Source organism: Podarcis liolepis (genome assembly GCF_965112155.1).
Source record: "Podarcis liolepis genome assembly, chromosome: 9".
In the NCBI taxonomy this organism is placed as follows: Eukaryota; Metazoa; Chordata; class Lepidosauria; order Squamata; family Lacertidae; genus Podarcis; species Podarcis liolepis.
In genome coordinates this window covers 15,848,560-15,865,820 of record NC_139564.1, presented here as the reverse complement: position 1 = coordinate 15,865,820, position 17,261 = coordinate 15,848,560, and the positions used below count along the sequence as shown (strand labels likewise).

Here is a 17,261-nt window from a genome sequence, read left to right as displayed (position 1 = left end):
TGTCTGACTGCTGTGCAAACTTTTCCAAAGATGATCCCATGAGCAACACACAAAAGGAATCTAAGATTTTCCTAATGTGATCAGTTTTCCAGTGTTCTTATAAAAAGCCTGAATACAGAGTATAGGAGACTAATTGCACAATCCAACCGGACAGTAGACTTTTTATTCCCATTGAACTGGGTGGTGGAACACATGCTTAATTATTGCATTGAAATCGATGGGAGAATTGTGATCAGTTGCCTAAGAGTTAAATTTACATTTCTCTTTTTGAAATAAAGCTGACAAAAGCTGGACTTTTCCAATACTTTATTGGCACGTGACATAATCATAGCATCGGTTATTATTAAATACTACATGTTATATAGATGTCCTTCTACTGTTTTGCAGCATGTTTTACCCAAATAAAATCAATACAGTAAAACAACTATTCAGTCCTCTAGCTAATAATTTCAGATTACAACATAAAAGGTATTGTGAAAGACGTAAATTTCAAAGTTGCTTTTAATGCAAGGATAAGGAACCTATGGCCTTCCAAATGTTGTTGGATGGACTCCAGTTTCCATCGGCCTAACCAGCATGGCCAACGGTCACAGGTAATGGAGTTGTAGTTATGCGTCATCTGGAGGATCATAGATTTCCCTGCCTTCAGAGTTTAGAAAACATTATAATGACAGGAGCTGTGCTAAGTAATCTATTGCTGATTTTTGGACATTATTGTGGAAATACAATTTTCTTAGCTGCCCCAGCTGCAACAAAGCATGTCTCTCCCATATCAGTCTCTACAGCCACAGTGGGCACTGTAACTCTCCAATAGTTTGACTTTACTCCCAAAGGCACACTCTTCCATTGTACAGACAGATGCTAACAAGCTGCTGCAGTGCTTTACCTAGGTGCTGCTTCTTCCTTCCTGAATTGACCTAGCAGATGATCACTATGCAATCATTGCACAGTGAACAGGTTACAGCAGCCTCCCCTGAGCTGCAACTTCTAGCAGTGTTGCTAAGGCTGATGGGAGTTGTAGTCCAAATTAGCTGGAGGGCGCTAGGTGGGGGAAGGATGGGTTATGGGATCACCTCAGGATGTCATGTGGCAAGCAGATTTGTGCAATATAATGACATCACTAAGAATAAAAGCTAGCAAAGCCAATTTACACAAATAAGCTCTCCATTTTGCCATTACTCCCCCCCCCCAAAAAAATAATTGAGCAAGGGAGGTACAGCTGAAAACACTTGTGAGTTATTTCGACTCAGCCCTAATAATGGCTCTTGAAGTGCAATCTCTGATATATGCCTACTCCAAAGTAAATCCCATTGAGTTCAATGAATCGTGCTTCCAAGTAAGTGGGTATAGGATTTCAGCTTTATTCTGCACACCAGAGCAATGCCACATAATTATGGCCTATGAATCACCTAGCCTAGTGCATTTGAGGCTCTCTTTTCTTCCCTTCTGAACAAACGCAAGCAAATCAAGCAGTACTTTTCCGCTCCTGGGAATCTTCTTGTGAGTTGGTTCCTTGACTGTGGTCATGACTTTCATCAGATCGGTCTTCTTCAGTACTCTCAGGTGATTCATGACTGTCGGGTCTGTCATTCTGATAGTCTTCATAAGACTGGCGGCTGTTTTCCTCACTCTCCGATGATTGGCTGCTGTCATTTCTACGGACAGATGGACGCCTCTTCCCATGTTGACTGCTCTTTCTCCTCAGGACACCCGAATACCCATGGTAGTGCTTAGCTGCACTGCTGCCATACGTTCCAGTATTAACCCTAGATGCCTTTTTGCTTGGCTTCATAACCTTCTTATTGCTCTTCACAGTGGCCAATGAGGGCCCCTGACTTTTAAGCTTCTCATTCTTTGGAATATTAAGGATGTCTCGGATACTGCCATGAGACCCACGAGATTCAGACAGGGCACTTTTGAACTGGATCGATTTTTGACCACTGAGCTCCTCCTCTTTGTTGGAAGAATCTATATCACTCCTCTTGAGATCTGCAGAATCTCCAGTAGCTTTCTTGTAACTGATAGCTCTTTCTGGAGTGTCCTTGTTGACTTTTTGAAATGTGACACCAAATCCTGTTTTGCCACTTTCAGTCATCTTTGGGCCACCCAATGTGCTCTCATGAGCATTTTTGGTTGTTTTTTCATAACTGCCACCTTCACCAATACTAGGCCTTTTATGAATAATCCCAACTTCACTGGGACTTTTTCGACCGTGCTGTGTTGTACCAGAATCAGAAATTTCTTTGCCGGAAAGGAGAGTAAGTTCACCTTTTGAATGTGACTTAGTAGTACCAGATCCATCCACATGACCATTTAGTTTCCTGCTCAATATAACTTTGCTTTGCTTTGTTTTCTCTGCCTTGGTATCACCAAGCTCCCCCACGTGACTGATAAGCCTTTCTTTGGTACCAATTTCATCACCAACTTTTTTTTGTAGTTTGGTAATACCAGCTGCGTCCAGATGGCTGTTGGACTTCTCATTACTGACATCCTCTCTGGTTCCATCTTTTTCCCGTAGGTTGGTAACACCAGCTGCTTCCAGGTGGCTCTTGGACCTCCCATTAGTGACATCCTCTCTGGTTCCATCTTTTCCCTGTAGGTTGGTAACACCAGCTGCTTCCAGGTGGTTCTTGGACCTCCCATTAGTGACATCCTTTCTGGTTTTATCTTTCTTCTGTAGGTTGGTAACACCAACTATTTCCACATGGCGGCCACTAGTGACACCATCTTTTACATCACCCTTTTTACTTGGTTTGGTAGCTCCATATCCGTCCTTCTGTCCATTCAGCTTCCTAACTGCCACTGTATACCCATCTTTGCCTTTTGTATGAACTGTAGCATTGCCACTACCATTTTCATTAGCCACTTTAATTTCACTGGTGTCTACGATGTTAGTGTAGTTGCCTCTGGTTCTCATGAGTTCAATTTCCCCTACACGTTCTCGAGACATGTTGGCTTTTACTTTGAGACTTGTGTATAGTTTCGTGGTACTGTTATCCCTTTTGCTTTTGTCTAACAAATGAACATGACCACCTTCTTCTTTTCCTGGCTCCCTATTGGTGGCATCAGTTATGACTTTCAAATGGACTTTTGAATAATCTTTGCTTGGTGGGTCTTTAATTTTCTTGGGAATATCATGGAAAGGATTGTTTTCCCAGACTGCACTGGCATCATTCTCCTTCATCTCTATTTTGATGTAGGGATCTTTTGATGACTTGGTATTACTAGATAACCCAGATTTGCCATCTTTATCTTTCCCCCGAAGTTTATCAGTGCCTCTTGTGTCTTGATGGTCTTTGACTCGGTCATGATATTCATTGCCAATAATGACGCCATGATGGGTGTCAACTTGGCCTGGAAAGCCTATGTCCCCACTTCCATCTATCTCAATGGTGTTATCTCCTGTAGCAATTTCATTTCCTTCCTTGTTTACAATTATCTCCATGTGATGCTGGTGGAGATCCTGATTTGTGGTGTTTCCATAATGTCTATATAAATTTTGGCTGCTTCCAGTAGTTCTTCTGCCCTCAGTCTTTCTGCCATTTCCAGTTGCATCAAAGTGCTTCTGCTCTTCTCTTGCCTCTTGTGTTGTATCAGTGAAATTGTCAGCGGCCTTCCTTGGTACATTTTTTCTGTCAGACCCATGAGTGATAATGGAAATGTTATTTCTGTTTTCTTCTTCTTTCTAAATTCCAAAAGAAAACAAATGGTGAGCTTGACAGGAGAGTGTATTTAATTTAACAAGCAAGGTAAAGCTTATTCATCATCTAATTTGTTTATGGCTAATGTGTTTATCCATGGAGTATGGGAGCTACAACCGTTGCTATTTCAGTAATAATTCAGTCTGGAATTTCCATGTTTTGTTCACTTATTATTATATTTTTTACAGAGAATCCAGACCATGTCACTGGCAGACTGTTGCACTCTATGTTTTCTATGTTGTCCTTTTCAATGTTTTCCTTAGACCTGATTTGTGGGAATTATTTTGATTTTAAACAGTTTTAGAACCATCCTGCCCAGTGCCAACTGGCAAAATGCCAATGAAACATTTCAGGGCCACTGTGTGTGTGTGTGTGTTTTTTTATTTTTTAATTTAAATGCTTCCTGTTTGTAGCTCTGGCCCTTCTTACCATTTTCTGCTGAATGTGGCAGTGGGAATGCTGATAAATAGCTTGTTGATTGCCTCTTGGATTGCCTGTTAATTACCCTTTAATGTCAGTTACTGTTCTTGGGGAAGCAGGGAGCTCATTTCGGCAAGGCTGTTAAATTTGTGGGGTAGTTTTTTTTAAATGAGAATTACTTACAGAAGAATATTGGCCATTGGGATGGGGCATTGCTGGATAAATCAGCAAGACCTGCGGAGCCAGCTCGCTTATGAGGTGAATTTGCCTGAGGCAGCAGGAACTACAAAGGCAGCAGATCCAGCCTCCAAGGAATGCATTGACTGCTGCTGCAAACTCCTTGGAGGCTAGATCTGCCATCTCTTTGACAGCTCTCCCCACAAGCCACCTCTATAGTGGCCTCTTGGCAAACAGAAGAGGTGCTGCTGGTCTCTTCCCACCCTTGTTCCCTATGTCGGTCATTATCCCCACTTGTTCCTGATACAAATCTTCACTCACTCTTTCCCTTGCTGTGAGGGCACCATTTTGTGGTTCGCCTCAGGTGCCAAAATGTCTTGGGCTGGCCATGCTTATCTGTGTTGGACCATCATTTAATTCTGCTCCCAGCTGCTTAAAGGTAAAGGTAAGAACATGCTCTGGTCCATGGGGTCATGAAGAGTCGGACATGACTAAACGACTAAACAGCAACAAAAGGGACCCCTGACCATTAAATCCAATCATGGACGACTCTGGGGTTGCTGCACTCATCTCGCTTTACTGGCCGAGGGCGCTGGCGTACAGCTTCCAGGTCATGTGGCTAGCATGACTAAGCCGCTTCTGGGGAACCAGAGCAGCGCACGGAAACGCCATTTACCTTCCTGCCAGAGTGGTACCTATTTATCTGCTTGCACTTCATGCTTTCAAACTGCTAGGTTGGCAGGACCTGGGACTGAGCAATGGGAGCTCACCCCATCACAGGGATTCGAACAGCCAACTTTCTGATCAGCAAGCCCTAGGCTCTGTGGTTTAACCCACAGCACCACCTGTGTCCAATCCCAGCTGCTTATGGAAAAGCAAAACACTCCTCTAACACGAGCACCGCACCATGTTTCTGCAGATCTTGCTTAAGAACAGTTTACTTACTCGGCAAAAGCTGAGAAGTAAAGTCACTTTGGTGGCATTGCATCAGGATAGATGAGTGTGCAGATTTCGATATGTTTGCAGGCCAGGGGACATTTCCAAGCTTAATAACCCAAGCACTAGCGCTTTAGGCTGCACAAATGCTTGTCATTCTGAAGGCAAGGGGTCGAAAGGTGCATCTCCTCTTTCACCATGAGCCTTTTTCAAAATAAATTAAAATGGAAACAGCTGCTGGGATGCTGTTTCTTGGTGCTGCAAATGAGAATGAAATAGCAACTGCAAGAGAGTTTGTGGGTGAAATTGATGTGCTCCTTGTATACCGTGTGGCGATAGTGCAACAAATGCAGACAACTAAAAAGGTGTGTGAGCCAAAACGTTGTTCTACCTGAATCTGTGTTTGATTGTTGGTCACCGCAGACGAGTACACATAATTAAATATGTAAAACCCGTGCTTGGAGTGACGACCTTTGAGCATTATCTGGGGGCAGAAAAGAAGGCATTAAAAGTACTCTTGGAAATACCACGCTTCTGTTCATTTCAGCTAAGTCTGCTTCTTGAACTAGGAAAACAACAACAACAACAACAACAACAACAACAACAACAACAACAACACCCCAATGGACACCAGGATGTTTGTGTGATAATCAACACTGCCTTGTGAATGGTCAGTATAATTATTTTTACAGTACTTTTAAACTTCATTGTAATTAGTACAATCTGCATTATTATTATTAGTCATTTCCCTCTGACCTCTCTGCTCATGTTTCTACCTCATCAAATCTTATGCCACATAATACATCTGTTCGACTTTAAAGAGCCGCAGGATCAACACAGCTACCTCTGTGGAAATTATTACAATCCCCACCAGAGGGCATGCTTAATCTTCTTCCTTCCATATTCCAGAAGGACAGTCTCTTGAGTCTGTTAGTCAAACCAGAAAGATGCAAGCAAGCTTTTCCAAAGCAGTCAATTTTGAGGTCACAGGGACTGTGCAGGGGGTGGGGTAAAGACTTAGGGACCAAAAGGGGGAGGTGAAAGAGGTGCTAAATAAGTTTAAGAGTATAGCACAAAAATATAATTAGTGCACTTGCAAATGAGGAGACTGTAAGATGATTTCACATTTCAATAGTATTTCTCATTTTTTTTACATGTTATGGTTCTTAGTAATTCTGATAAATGGTTAATAAATATTGATTATATGTTGATATTTCTTGACTTTATTTCATTTATATTCTTAAGAATCTTTGTTGGGGATAACAACAGCTTTATAAGCTCTTCAAAGGATCAATGAACTCAAGTTTATGAAACCCTGTCTTAAAAACTAGGCATTGTATCAAAGCCATTTTTTCCTGTCCATTAAAGCTTACACCACAACATATCTATGATTCTTTAAGATGGCACAGGACTCCTGTTTGCTTATCCTTAAGTGTGGGAGTATCTCTAGGTTGTAACTTTAAAGGACTTTCCACTCAACTTAAACATTGTTACTGGCATTCAAAATTTGGCAATATGGTTGTGGAACATGTATTTGTCCCCAGAAATTCTAGACTTCCTCCCCTCTCATTTTCTTTAAAGAATAATGTGGAAGCTCAAAAATTGCTGTAGCAAAGTGGAATTTATCTGAACTGTGTAATACCCTTCATTTCTAACAGTTACCAAAGCTTGTCATTAATTTACAAAATGGCAATGCTACAGCAATTCAAATATTGCATCCAAACAAATGGAAATGGAATTATTTTTTTAAACCTCCCAGCAGCCCTCCTCCACATCAGCAAAAGCTTGTCAGAAAAGGATGAGCTGGCATTACTTCCTACCAATGATGTGGTAATCTGGATCATGCCTAGGATTGGTCCCACCCTTTAACCAAGATGGGCCCCTTGCCTCTAGAAGGTGGAGAAGCGATGAATCAGTGGCCCTGTCACCCTGACCACTGCATCTGAAAATGCAGATACTCTTCGGGGACACCTCATCCTCAATTGAAATACTTTATTGTCACTTGTACAACTTGTATACAGTGAGATTACACAAGCACCCCCCCACTCAGCTCTCTTAGTCTTAATTCCCCTTGTTTACTGACTCACACCCACCAAACCCAAAAGTCAGTTGTCCTGTTATCTTTTCATTCAGCAGCCTAACAGCCCACGGATAGAAGCTGTTCTTTACCCTGTTGCTGCGACTAATCATGCTTCTATATCTTCTGCCCGAGGGCAGGAGACCAAGAAAGTGCCGGCCAGGGTGTGAATGATCCCTGAGAATTTTCCTCACTCTCCTGAGGCAACGTTCTTCCGCTATTTCATCCAGCGGATTCACGGGACAGCCCATAATATCTTGTGCTGTATTTACCACCCTCTGTAGGCACTTCCTATCAGTTGATGTCAAACCAGCGTACCGCACTGTGATGCAGTATGAAAGGACATTTTCTATTGTAGAAGGAGATCATCAAATGTTGATTGACATCGTTCTTTCGCAATACTCTGAGGAGATTAATACTCAATGCCTCGCTCTGAGGAAGGACCCTATGTTCCTCAGAGCAAGTTGTAGATCCTAAGAAGGGCCTTAAGTGACCTCTGAACAGGAGCGAGAAGAGAGTTGGCAGCAGTGGCAGTGGAGGAGGCTAGTGTACAGGGAGGCAGCGGCTGGCCTGTCTTGCCTCAGGCGGCATAATATTTTGTGCCAGCCTTGGCCATGCTACAGAGCTGGTTCTAAAGACACAAGGCCTCAGGGTGAGAAAAGAAATTTCCCATTCCTGTTCCAGCAATGGAAATTAGCATTAGAAAGCAAAGTGCATTAAAACAGAAGAGTATCATATCGATTATGCCTCCGCGCAGCATCTGTATATTGAAGCACACTACTCATCCCATGTTTCTGTGGAACAGACAACACTTTCGCGCCTTCTTCTGCTAACAGAAGCTGAAAGAAACCATGTTGTCATCAAAATACCTGACTCATTTACCTGGTGTATATACGCTCGGTCTTTATCACCCCTGTTATACAGAAAATTCCAAGTGGGTCTGAACTTCAATGCTTAAAATCCCTGATAGAGAATAAGGATCCAGATATCATGCTAAGGGTGGCCAAATTTTGTGCAGCTGCCATGAAACTCAGGGAACAAGCTGTGCTATTACAAAGACTAAGGCCTCAGGTGCAAACTCTAGATAATATTTTAGAGACTAAGACCTAAACCACATTTCTAATTGCTGTCATATTCGTATTGTTTATTGTCATATTCAATTGTTAATTCAAACTTAATTCTATTGTGTTTTATGTTTGCTTAGTATGGTATGTGAATCTGGTCTGGGACCATAATAAATTTAATTTCATTTACCTGGTGATCTCCCCGGCACTTCTGCTTTGCTTTCCTGTAATGGGGTTGAAGCTCCTGGAGAAAGATGGGAGGAAAATAAACAATATCAGGTAAATCTCTTCTGAATTGTTGGTGTGTTCTGCTAAAGGGTTGTCTACAGGTATTCAGAGGGTGGCTGGGTAAGAATCTAACTTTGTTTTAGCTCTATAGTAGCAAACTCCTGGTCTTGTTCTGACACTCACCTGAACGTGATCTCAGAGAAGGTGAGGGAGGAAGCCACATATGCTGGCCCCACCTCCATGTTCTCCATCTCCACTGACTGCAGCCTCAGGTCTTTGAGCAGTGAGTGGGAAGGTGTCTGCATGTTGGGACCCTCCACACAATTGGGAACCCTGAGCATTTGGGATTCCTTGAGGGATCATCTTACACCATCCGTTTCTATCCTATCACTTCAGCCTGCATATCTATAATGTTGGTTCTGTGTTTGTAAGGAATAATCCCTTCAGTGTGGCAGCACTGGAACACACAACCTTCAACGTACTGTATAGCAAGGGACTATGAGACTCTGGGCAGGAAGCTGAAGAGCCTTGGGACACAGGTGGTCTTTTCATCACTCCTTCCTGTTGAAGGCCATGGCCCAGGAGGAGAGAGGAAAATATTGGAGGTAAACCACTGGCTGCGCACGAAGAATTTGGCTTCTTGGATCATAGTTTCCGCTTCCTTGAGGAAGGACACCTGGCAAAGAGATGGGCTGCATCTCACAGCGGTTGGCAAGGATGTGTTTGCTAAGAATCTCATGAGCCTGATCAGGAGAGCTCTAAACTAGAACTTGAGGGGGAGGGAGACAACATTACAGATGACAGAAGAGCACTTGCTACTGGGGATAATAGCTTCATTGATGCACAGGAAGCCGAGGTGCGGCTCCAGAAACCTGCTAAAGGGCAGGAGATTACAAGAAGGAAGCAGTTGGAAGGAATGACTCGTGGTTTCAGTTGTCTCCATACAATTCTATTATCTCGTTGCTCTCTTTGCTCCATTCCTTCTAACTCAAAGCAGAAATGGTGCCTCTCCATGCAAATAAATGTCACTCCTTGACTTTAATTCATGTAGAGACATTTCATACAAAGGCACATGGGGAAAGGGGAACATTATGAACTACACCCTGTCATGTGAATCTGCCTGAACATTAGAATCAACACTGAATTCCAAAATGTGGAGTCCTAGCCATAGTTTTTCACCAGATGTCGCACTTCTCTGAATGTTGCACAGTCTGTTTATGTCGTGTCTTTTCATAGGTATGCGTTCCTCTGTTGAAACTTTCTAAAAACATCTGTCCTCCAGATGTCACTCTTCCCCAAAAGTTACTCTCGGGAGAATCTGTATATCATTTCAGCCTGAAGTTTGGAATACTCACCGACTGAGCCCAGGTTAAGCCACAGAGAGTCAAGTACAAAACAGCAGCCTTCATCTTCAGAGCTTCCTAAGGACAGAGCAATATAACTGAGAAATGTTTTTATTTCACATTTAATGCCTATGATCACAATCCAAAATAACCCCTCCTTGCTCCTGAAAGCAAATCACTCATCGTTCTGAGAATCAACAATTAAAGAGTAATGTACTTTTAATCTTTGTTGGAAGCTGCCAAGAGTGGCTGGGGAAACTCAGCCAGATGGGCGGGGTACAAATAAATTATTATTATTATTATTATTATTATTATTATTATTATTATTATCATTATCATATTTCTGAATCAGAATGAATGGAGCATTGATTTGCAAAATGTGGAGGCCAATCCTATCCTTGTTTATTTATTTATTCATGACATTTATAGCCCATTGTTCCTTCAGCGTGGTATATATTGACCCCCCTCCCGCTTTTACTCTTACAACAGTCTTGTGAGGTAGGCTAGGCTGATAATCAATGTCTGGCCCAAGGACACACAGCCTATCAGGCTTGAGTAGGGATTTAAACCTAGATACATAGTCAACTCAGCCGGTAGAACATATATTGGGGGAAAGTGTGCATAAGAATGAAGCTGTTGGTGGAAATAATGTACAAAATTACATTATATTAAGGGGTATTGCTTTACAAAAAAAAAGTTTGCATTAGGCAAAACTGCATATAAAACCATGTTTATCAGGGAAAAATTGCACTAAAATGCTGATGAGTTTCCATGAGGATTTTTTTTAAAAAAGCAGAAATAGTGGAGAAATGAATTTGATATAGGAAAAATGAGAAACTGACAGATCCTTCCAATCCCTTGTTCTGATTGCAGCTTGCTTCAATAGGAGCTGTCCCCCCCCCCCATATCTACTGCAGGCACTAGGTAATGGTGGTACAAATTGGGACCATTAACAGAGACCAAAAAATTACAGCCCCCTCCCCCACATTCCCCAAGCTAAGGTCCTGATGGGAATTGGGACCCTGCACTGGCAATTTGTGTTGAACAACAACAGCAACTGTGCACTTAAGGGCACAAATACAGAACTAATGTGACATCTAGTTAGGCCCTTAGTTAATTTTACTCAGTTAGACTTAAGACATAATTAAATTCTTCTATAGATTTCAGTAGGATCCATCTAAACTGAAAACGGTACGCAACTAAGATTTACTGAAGCCCACTGAAATTAATTGAAACCTGACTAAGTTAGGTCCATTAACTTCAACATGTCTACTCTGAGTAAAACTTGGTTGTTTGAATCCAACCTAATGTAAATTTCAAAGCCTTTGCATGCACATCCAAACCATGGGATTAGGGCAGTTGTGGATAACAGATTATATTAAATAAAACAAGAGCTATTTGCACCTGCCAGCAATGGCAAAGGTTATCGCTATGCTGATGTGCCTCTCCTCCTGCTATCCCTCAAACAAGCAGAGTTTGCCTAGAAGCATCTGGCTTAAATTGAGCACATTGCACCTCCAATCCTCGAATTCTTGAGTGAAGATATACAACAGCCTTTGCCAACCTGGTGTTTTGCAGTCCAAAACCTCTGAGGGGCAGCAGGTTGGCAAATGTTGAAATGTAACATACCTGAGGTCAATTATGTAGAAGTATTGCTTTAAATTATTCAAATCCATAAAACTGCATAGCTACGAGGGAGGACCCCAACGCTGTTTAATCCACCTTCTTAAACCTCCACATGTTAAACCACATAATGCATAACACATTAATTTACTTTTGCTTTATTTGTTAAAAATGTGTGTGCTGCAGTCTCTCTGTCATTGTGGGTTTTGAAGGTAAGGTGGCCAGTGGGAAGAGGGCTGCTGCACTTTTAATAGTGGCGTAGAAGAGGAAATTTCTACACTACTATTAAAGGTACAGGAGCCCTGTCTATTTGTCCATTTGGCCACTTCAACTTGAAGTATCAGGATAGTAAAAATATAGAAGTGCAGATAAATTCAAAATACATGCCATTGTACAGAAACAACAGCAATAACAAAGGAAGCAATTAGAAAATCAGTGGCAAGCAGATCCAACCCTAGGCAAAAAGAAAAAGACCAAATTAAGAAAATCAAATCAGTTTACCTACCAAAGATCTGAGCAAATGTAACCTTTCTGGGAAATGATCGGAAAAAGAGGTGAATGGAAATGCAATCATTTAAAAATAAGGACTGATATACATGGTTGACAGGATATGGACTTGGGTGTGAAATAAAGAATAAGAATTGAATGCTTCCTAATATTGAAGGTAGTGCTGTAATGTTGTACTGGAGGAGAAATATTGTTGATTATAATATACAACAATAATTAGAGAATCCCCCTTGGGCTTCTTGCATCAAAAGAAACGAAGGAACTGGAGGCTCCTGGGTCGAAGACTGGAAAAATATTGGCCAGCAGAGGAAGGAACAGCTGAATATTAATCTAGATCGAGCATTTGACCACTGTGAAGAAATATTGTATGTATGGCTGACAGATCTGAGCAAATGGGGCGAACTTTGCTTGCCATCTAAATAGTAATATAATACTCTCCTACCCATATTTTTACAGATCTTTACCTGGCATGCACTATGCACAAAGCTAAGTATTCTTTAATACAAAGGTGGAAACCTTCCATCGATATAACTAACATATATTGGCTCAAGGAAATGGGATTAGACTTTGATGGAGGTCCATCCAATTTCCATTTGTCAGCATTCAAGCTTTGCAGCATTAGAAAATGAAAGGCAGAATGTTAGGTTTAGCTGATCCAAGAGGAAGCAGGAGATTGTTATAGAATAGTAAGGAAATAGCTCACGTTTCCTGAAGAAGACAGGGTATCTTCAGCCGATGTTGGCAGCCTTTTGCCCACCTTGCTGAAGTTTAAAGTTTATTATAATAGTAATGGCCAATCAGCTCTGGCTGCTTTTAGCCCTTGCCCACAGATAACTGGAGGAGGGTCGGTTTTAATCTAAAAAAGTCTTTGTGGTGGAAGCCAGCCATCTCATGTTCCATCGAGGTGGATAAACAAAATGCAGGTTATAAATATCTATTGTGCTGCTGAAGGTGCCTGATAGTGACTGACATTTCATGATGAGGGCTTCTAACTTCTTCAGTTAATACAGTGGTACCTCGGGTTACAGATGCTTCAGGTTACAGACACTTCAGGTTACAGACTCCGCTAACCCGGAAATAGTACCTTGGGTTAAGAACTTTGCTTCAGGATGAGAACAGAAATCATGCTCCGGCAGTGCGGCAGCAGCGGGAGGCCCCATTAGCTAAAGTGGCGCTTTAGGTTAAGAACAGTTTCAGGTTAAGAATAGACCTCCAGAACGAATTAAGTTCTTAACCCAAGGTACCACTGTAATATGGGTAGAACTATACTTATGAAACAGGGGTGGTCTCAAGAGGCCTGATCCAGCCACCCATCAAGACCCCACTGATTTTGACAGCAGCAGCAAAAAAGAAAAAGAAACTGAAACATAAGGGAGATAGATGGCTCATTTGATGAACAGAGAGGAGCAATAACCCCACTCCACAGATTAGCTGAGGAGATGAGGCCTATGTTCCTGTGCATATGCTTCTGTGTGTCCTTTGTATGTGAGCATCCTGTGTGCAGGTAAAGGTAAAGGACCCCTGGATGGTTAGGTCCAGTCAAAGGCGACTATGGGGTGCAGCGATCATCTCGCTTTCAGGCCGAGGGAGCTGGCGTTTGGCCACAGACAGCTTTCCGGGTCATGTGGCCAGCATGACTTCCATTGCACTTCTGGTGCAATGGAACACTGTGACAGAAACCAAAGCGCACGTAAATGTCGTTTACCTTCCCATCACAGCGGTACCTATTTATCTATTTGCACTGGTATGCTTTCAAACTGCTAGGTTGGCAGGACCTGGGACAGAGCAACGAGAGCTCACCCTGTCATGGGGATTCGAACTTTCAACCCTCTGGCAAGCCCAAGAGGCTCAGTGGTTCAGACCACCTGTCTTCTGTGTGCATGCTCATGAGTGAGTGTGGGATGACCACAGCCACTTGAGACCATTACTGGCATGAGACCCCTGGAGGGTTGGCCAATGGTTGGCCCTTGAGACCCAAAAGATTAGCCACTTCTATGGGTGAATATTATGGTTCGATTTCTCTCATTTTCTTATTTTTTTCTCCAGTCTTAAATTTACTTCTCCACATTTTCACATCAGAAAAGAGTTTTCATGAACATTTTATTGCAAATGTATTCTCATATACACACCTTTGAATGTCATTTTTCTTAATATACACATTTCTCAAAGCAATTTCCATATATATATATATATATATATATATATATATATATATATATATTGGTATGCCATTTACACCAATATATGCATTTATAGGCACACTTTACCTTATCATATGCATTCTTGTATTGTTGCTTGGCCGAAGAACTGCATTTCAAAATTTAGAGATACGCAGAGTTCGAAGGATGGCTGCCCTCTGGTTTGCAGAAAGTATTTCAGAAAGTGAGAATTAAACAGGTTTGTTTTAAAGTGTGAACTGAATGGAATTCCTCCCCCGTCCCAAGCCAACCCTATTTTAAAAGAACATCCTGTGGGGCAATTCCACTCTCCCCTGTATCAGTGGAGGAGGAAGGGGGTGCAGGTGTCATCACTGAGGAAGATGACAAAATGACAAAAATACGAGTTTTAAATAATAATAATAAAATTGGGCTCACAAAACTTTTTAGTTCAGTCAACAAATGGAACGAAACATGGCTGGCACTGGGCGCCACACTGTGGGGCCTGGCACTTACCGTGGGGTCTGCAGCATGCCCGAGCCACGTGTTTCTCCTGGGAGTGACGTGGTGGCTTGGGCGACTGCAGGCTTTGTGCTGCCTGAAACGGCAGCGTGGGACTTGTGCCTGCGCTCCGCCTCTCCCTCAGTCTCCCTACAGCTGAGGGGGAGGCAGAGAAGAAGAAGAAGAGTTTGGATTTGATATCCCGCCTTTCACTCCCCTTAAGGAGTCTCAAAGCGGCTAACAATCTCCTTTCCCTTCCTCCCCCACAACAAACACTCTGTGAGGTGAGTGGGGCTGAGAGACTTCAAAGAAGTGTGACTAGCCCAAGGTCACCCAGCAGCTGCATGTGGAGGAGCGGAGACATGAACCCAGTTCACCATATTACGAGTCTACCACTCTTAACCACTACACTGCACTGGCCGGTATACAATGCAGTGCGCCCCCATAGGCGGCTTGCCCCACCCACATGGGCGGCTCGCCCCGCCCCCAGCTGCAGGACACGCATGCCACACCTGGCATTCGATGGCTAGCTACCCTGCATAACAGCTAGTTCAACTTTCCTTGCATAATTATGATGTAAGCTGCCATATCTGAACTCCTACTTCACATCAACTGCCTCTGGCTGGGGGGCAGAGTAGACACATTGGTCACAACATCAGCACATGGGATAAGTTGATATTACAGAGGGGATGGAGGAACCTGGCACTGTGCCACCATTTTTATTGGAAGCTGTTCTATGTGACGCCAGGATGGGAGATCTGCAGCCTTGTAGATGATGTTGCTGGACCTCAACTCCCATCACCCACTGCTGGCTGGGGCTGATGGGAGTTAAAAGTACAGCAGTATCTGGAGGGATGTGTACGTCCCTGTTGTATGGCACAGTTCCAAACTCAGTGTGGTTTTGTAGGTTCCTTTCCATCTTATTTACCATCATGGGTGTTGAACTGAAAGTGATAAAGTTAAAAAGGAGGGCTACATCGAGTGAGTCAGAGCAATTATGTTCTGCTTTTTTGAGTACCGGGAATGCATTTTTGCCTAATTGGTTGTAATTGCAGCTTTTATTAAGTATACAAAAAAAAATTGTTGCTGTGGAAAGTTTAGGGAGTAATTGGTCTATTTTGCTTGAGTATCTGTAGGCAGCAAGTCTGCTTAGCCAGGTGCATCAAGCAAATTTGAAGCATGGTAAGGAAATATACCTGTGGGCTGAGTTGAGGTATGTTAAAGGGTAAGGCAGCTTACAGGGTGAAGAAAGAGGAGGCAGGGAATGAAATAGCAAACACAGCTTGATTGCCAGGCCAGTACCGTGCCAAGTCAATACCCGTGAAAGCTTAAATATTTGCTGTGGTATTAAAATAAATGCAGAGCATGGGCAAATGGTAGATAAAATAGGGAGCTAATTGCACATAATCCCCATTTAGATTTATTAATAGGTCCTGGTTTTCCAGTCTGCTGTTTTTATTAAAATAACGGCCATAATTCACAGTTGTTTTATAGGCGTAAATCATTGCTATGGCAACAGCTAAGGAGTGAAATACTGTGGTTGTGATTGATGGGTAATTTCAAGTAACCTCCTCTGGATTAATCTATGTTAGAAAACCCCAGCAGGTGTATGGAGGTCCTGGGCTGGCTGGACAACAGGACCTCCCTCAGGTAGGTCCAAAGGAAAGCAGAGCGATGTGTTTGGCATCAACTTGGCTGCAGGAGTTGCTGGAAGGAGGCGCCATCCAACCATCTTTAAAGCCCTATGCGGCCTAGGACCCTCGCACTTATGGGACTGCCTCTCCTGGTATGTCCTGCAGAGGACCCTAAGGTCCATGAATAATAATAGCTTAAAGGTCCTGGGCCCTAAGGAAGCCAGACTATCCTCCACCAGGGCCAGGGCATTTTCAGTGACGGCTCCAACCTGGTGGAATGCTCTGTCCCATGTGACTAGGGCCCTGCAGGACTTGATTTCCTTCTGCAGGGCCTGTAAGACAGAGCTAGTCCACCTGACCTTCAATTTGAATTAGCCTGATCCTCTATTCCCTTTCCCCTTTCCTCTTCTATGAAGAAACCCTTTCTGGGACCCCACATTTAAATTCTTCCCTGGTCTCCTTGCTGGCCCTAGTAGGACCAACTTGGCCAGTTAGCCCTGGTGTTCATTTGATGTCTACTGACTGGTGTGTTTTTTTCTTCCTCAAAATGACCCCTGAATTTTTGAATTTTATTGATATTGATGCTGCATTTTATGTTGTATTTTATGCTGTTTTATGCTGTTTCTAAGTCACATTTTAATTGTTAGCCTCCCTGAGCCCAGTTTTTAAACTGGGAAGGGTGGGGTATAAATAAATTATTATTATTATTATTATTATTATTATTATTATTATTATTATTATTATCTTAGGGACTCCACTCCAGATTTGTGGGTGTTTTCTCCTTAGCCTTTTCTTCTCCTGAAAGTATCCCATGGGGCAGTGGAGGTTTAGGTTCAGAGTTTTCCTTCTCCTGAATGGGCTAATAACCAGAGTGTAGTTCCCCATCATTCCTGA

General features: G+C 42.6%; 1 protein-coding gene across 1 annotated transcript; it reads right to left on the bottom strand.

Annotated features, from left to right (window-relative positions):
* Positions 1–291: 291 nt before the first annotated feature.
* Positions 292–12,824, bottom strand: MEPE (matrix extracellular phosphoglycoprotein). Its single transcript, XM_083458693.1, has 5 exons — positions 12,780–12,824; positions 9,959–10,024; positions 8,566–8,619; positions 5,626–5,718; positions 292–3,685 (listed from the first exon to the last, which is right to left on the bottom strand). Exons 2-5 carry the CDS (start codon positions 10,010–10,012, stop codon positions 1,466–1,468), a joined length of 2,421 nt encoding a protein of 806 aa, XP_083314819.1. The 5' UTR covers positions 10,013–10,024; positions 12,780–12,824; the 3' UTR covers positions 292–1,465.
* Positions 12,825–17,261: the final 4,437 nt, after the last annotated feature.

Bases quoted from the DNA above. Each gene is read 5' to 3' on its own strand.
- MEPE (XM_083458693.1), bottom strand. From the start codon at position 10,012: ATGAAGGCTGCTGTTTTGTACTTGACTCTCTGTGGCTTAACCTGGGCT. The intron at 5,719-8,565 runs GTAAATGAAATT...TTCTGCCCCCAG, and splicing joins AGTGCCGGGGAGATCACCAG to ATAATGCTCAAAGGTCGTCA. The intron at 3,686-5,625 runs GTAGAACAACGT...TTTGGAATTTAG, and splicing joins ACAATCAAACACAGATTCAG to AAAGAAGAAGAAAACAGAAA.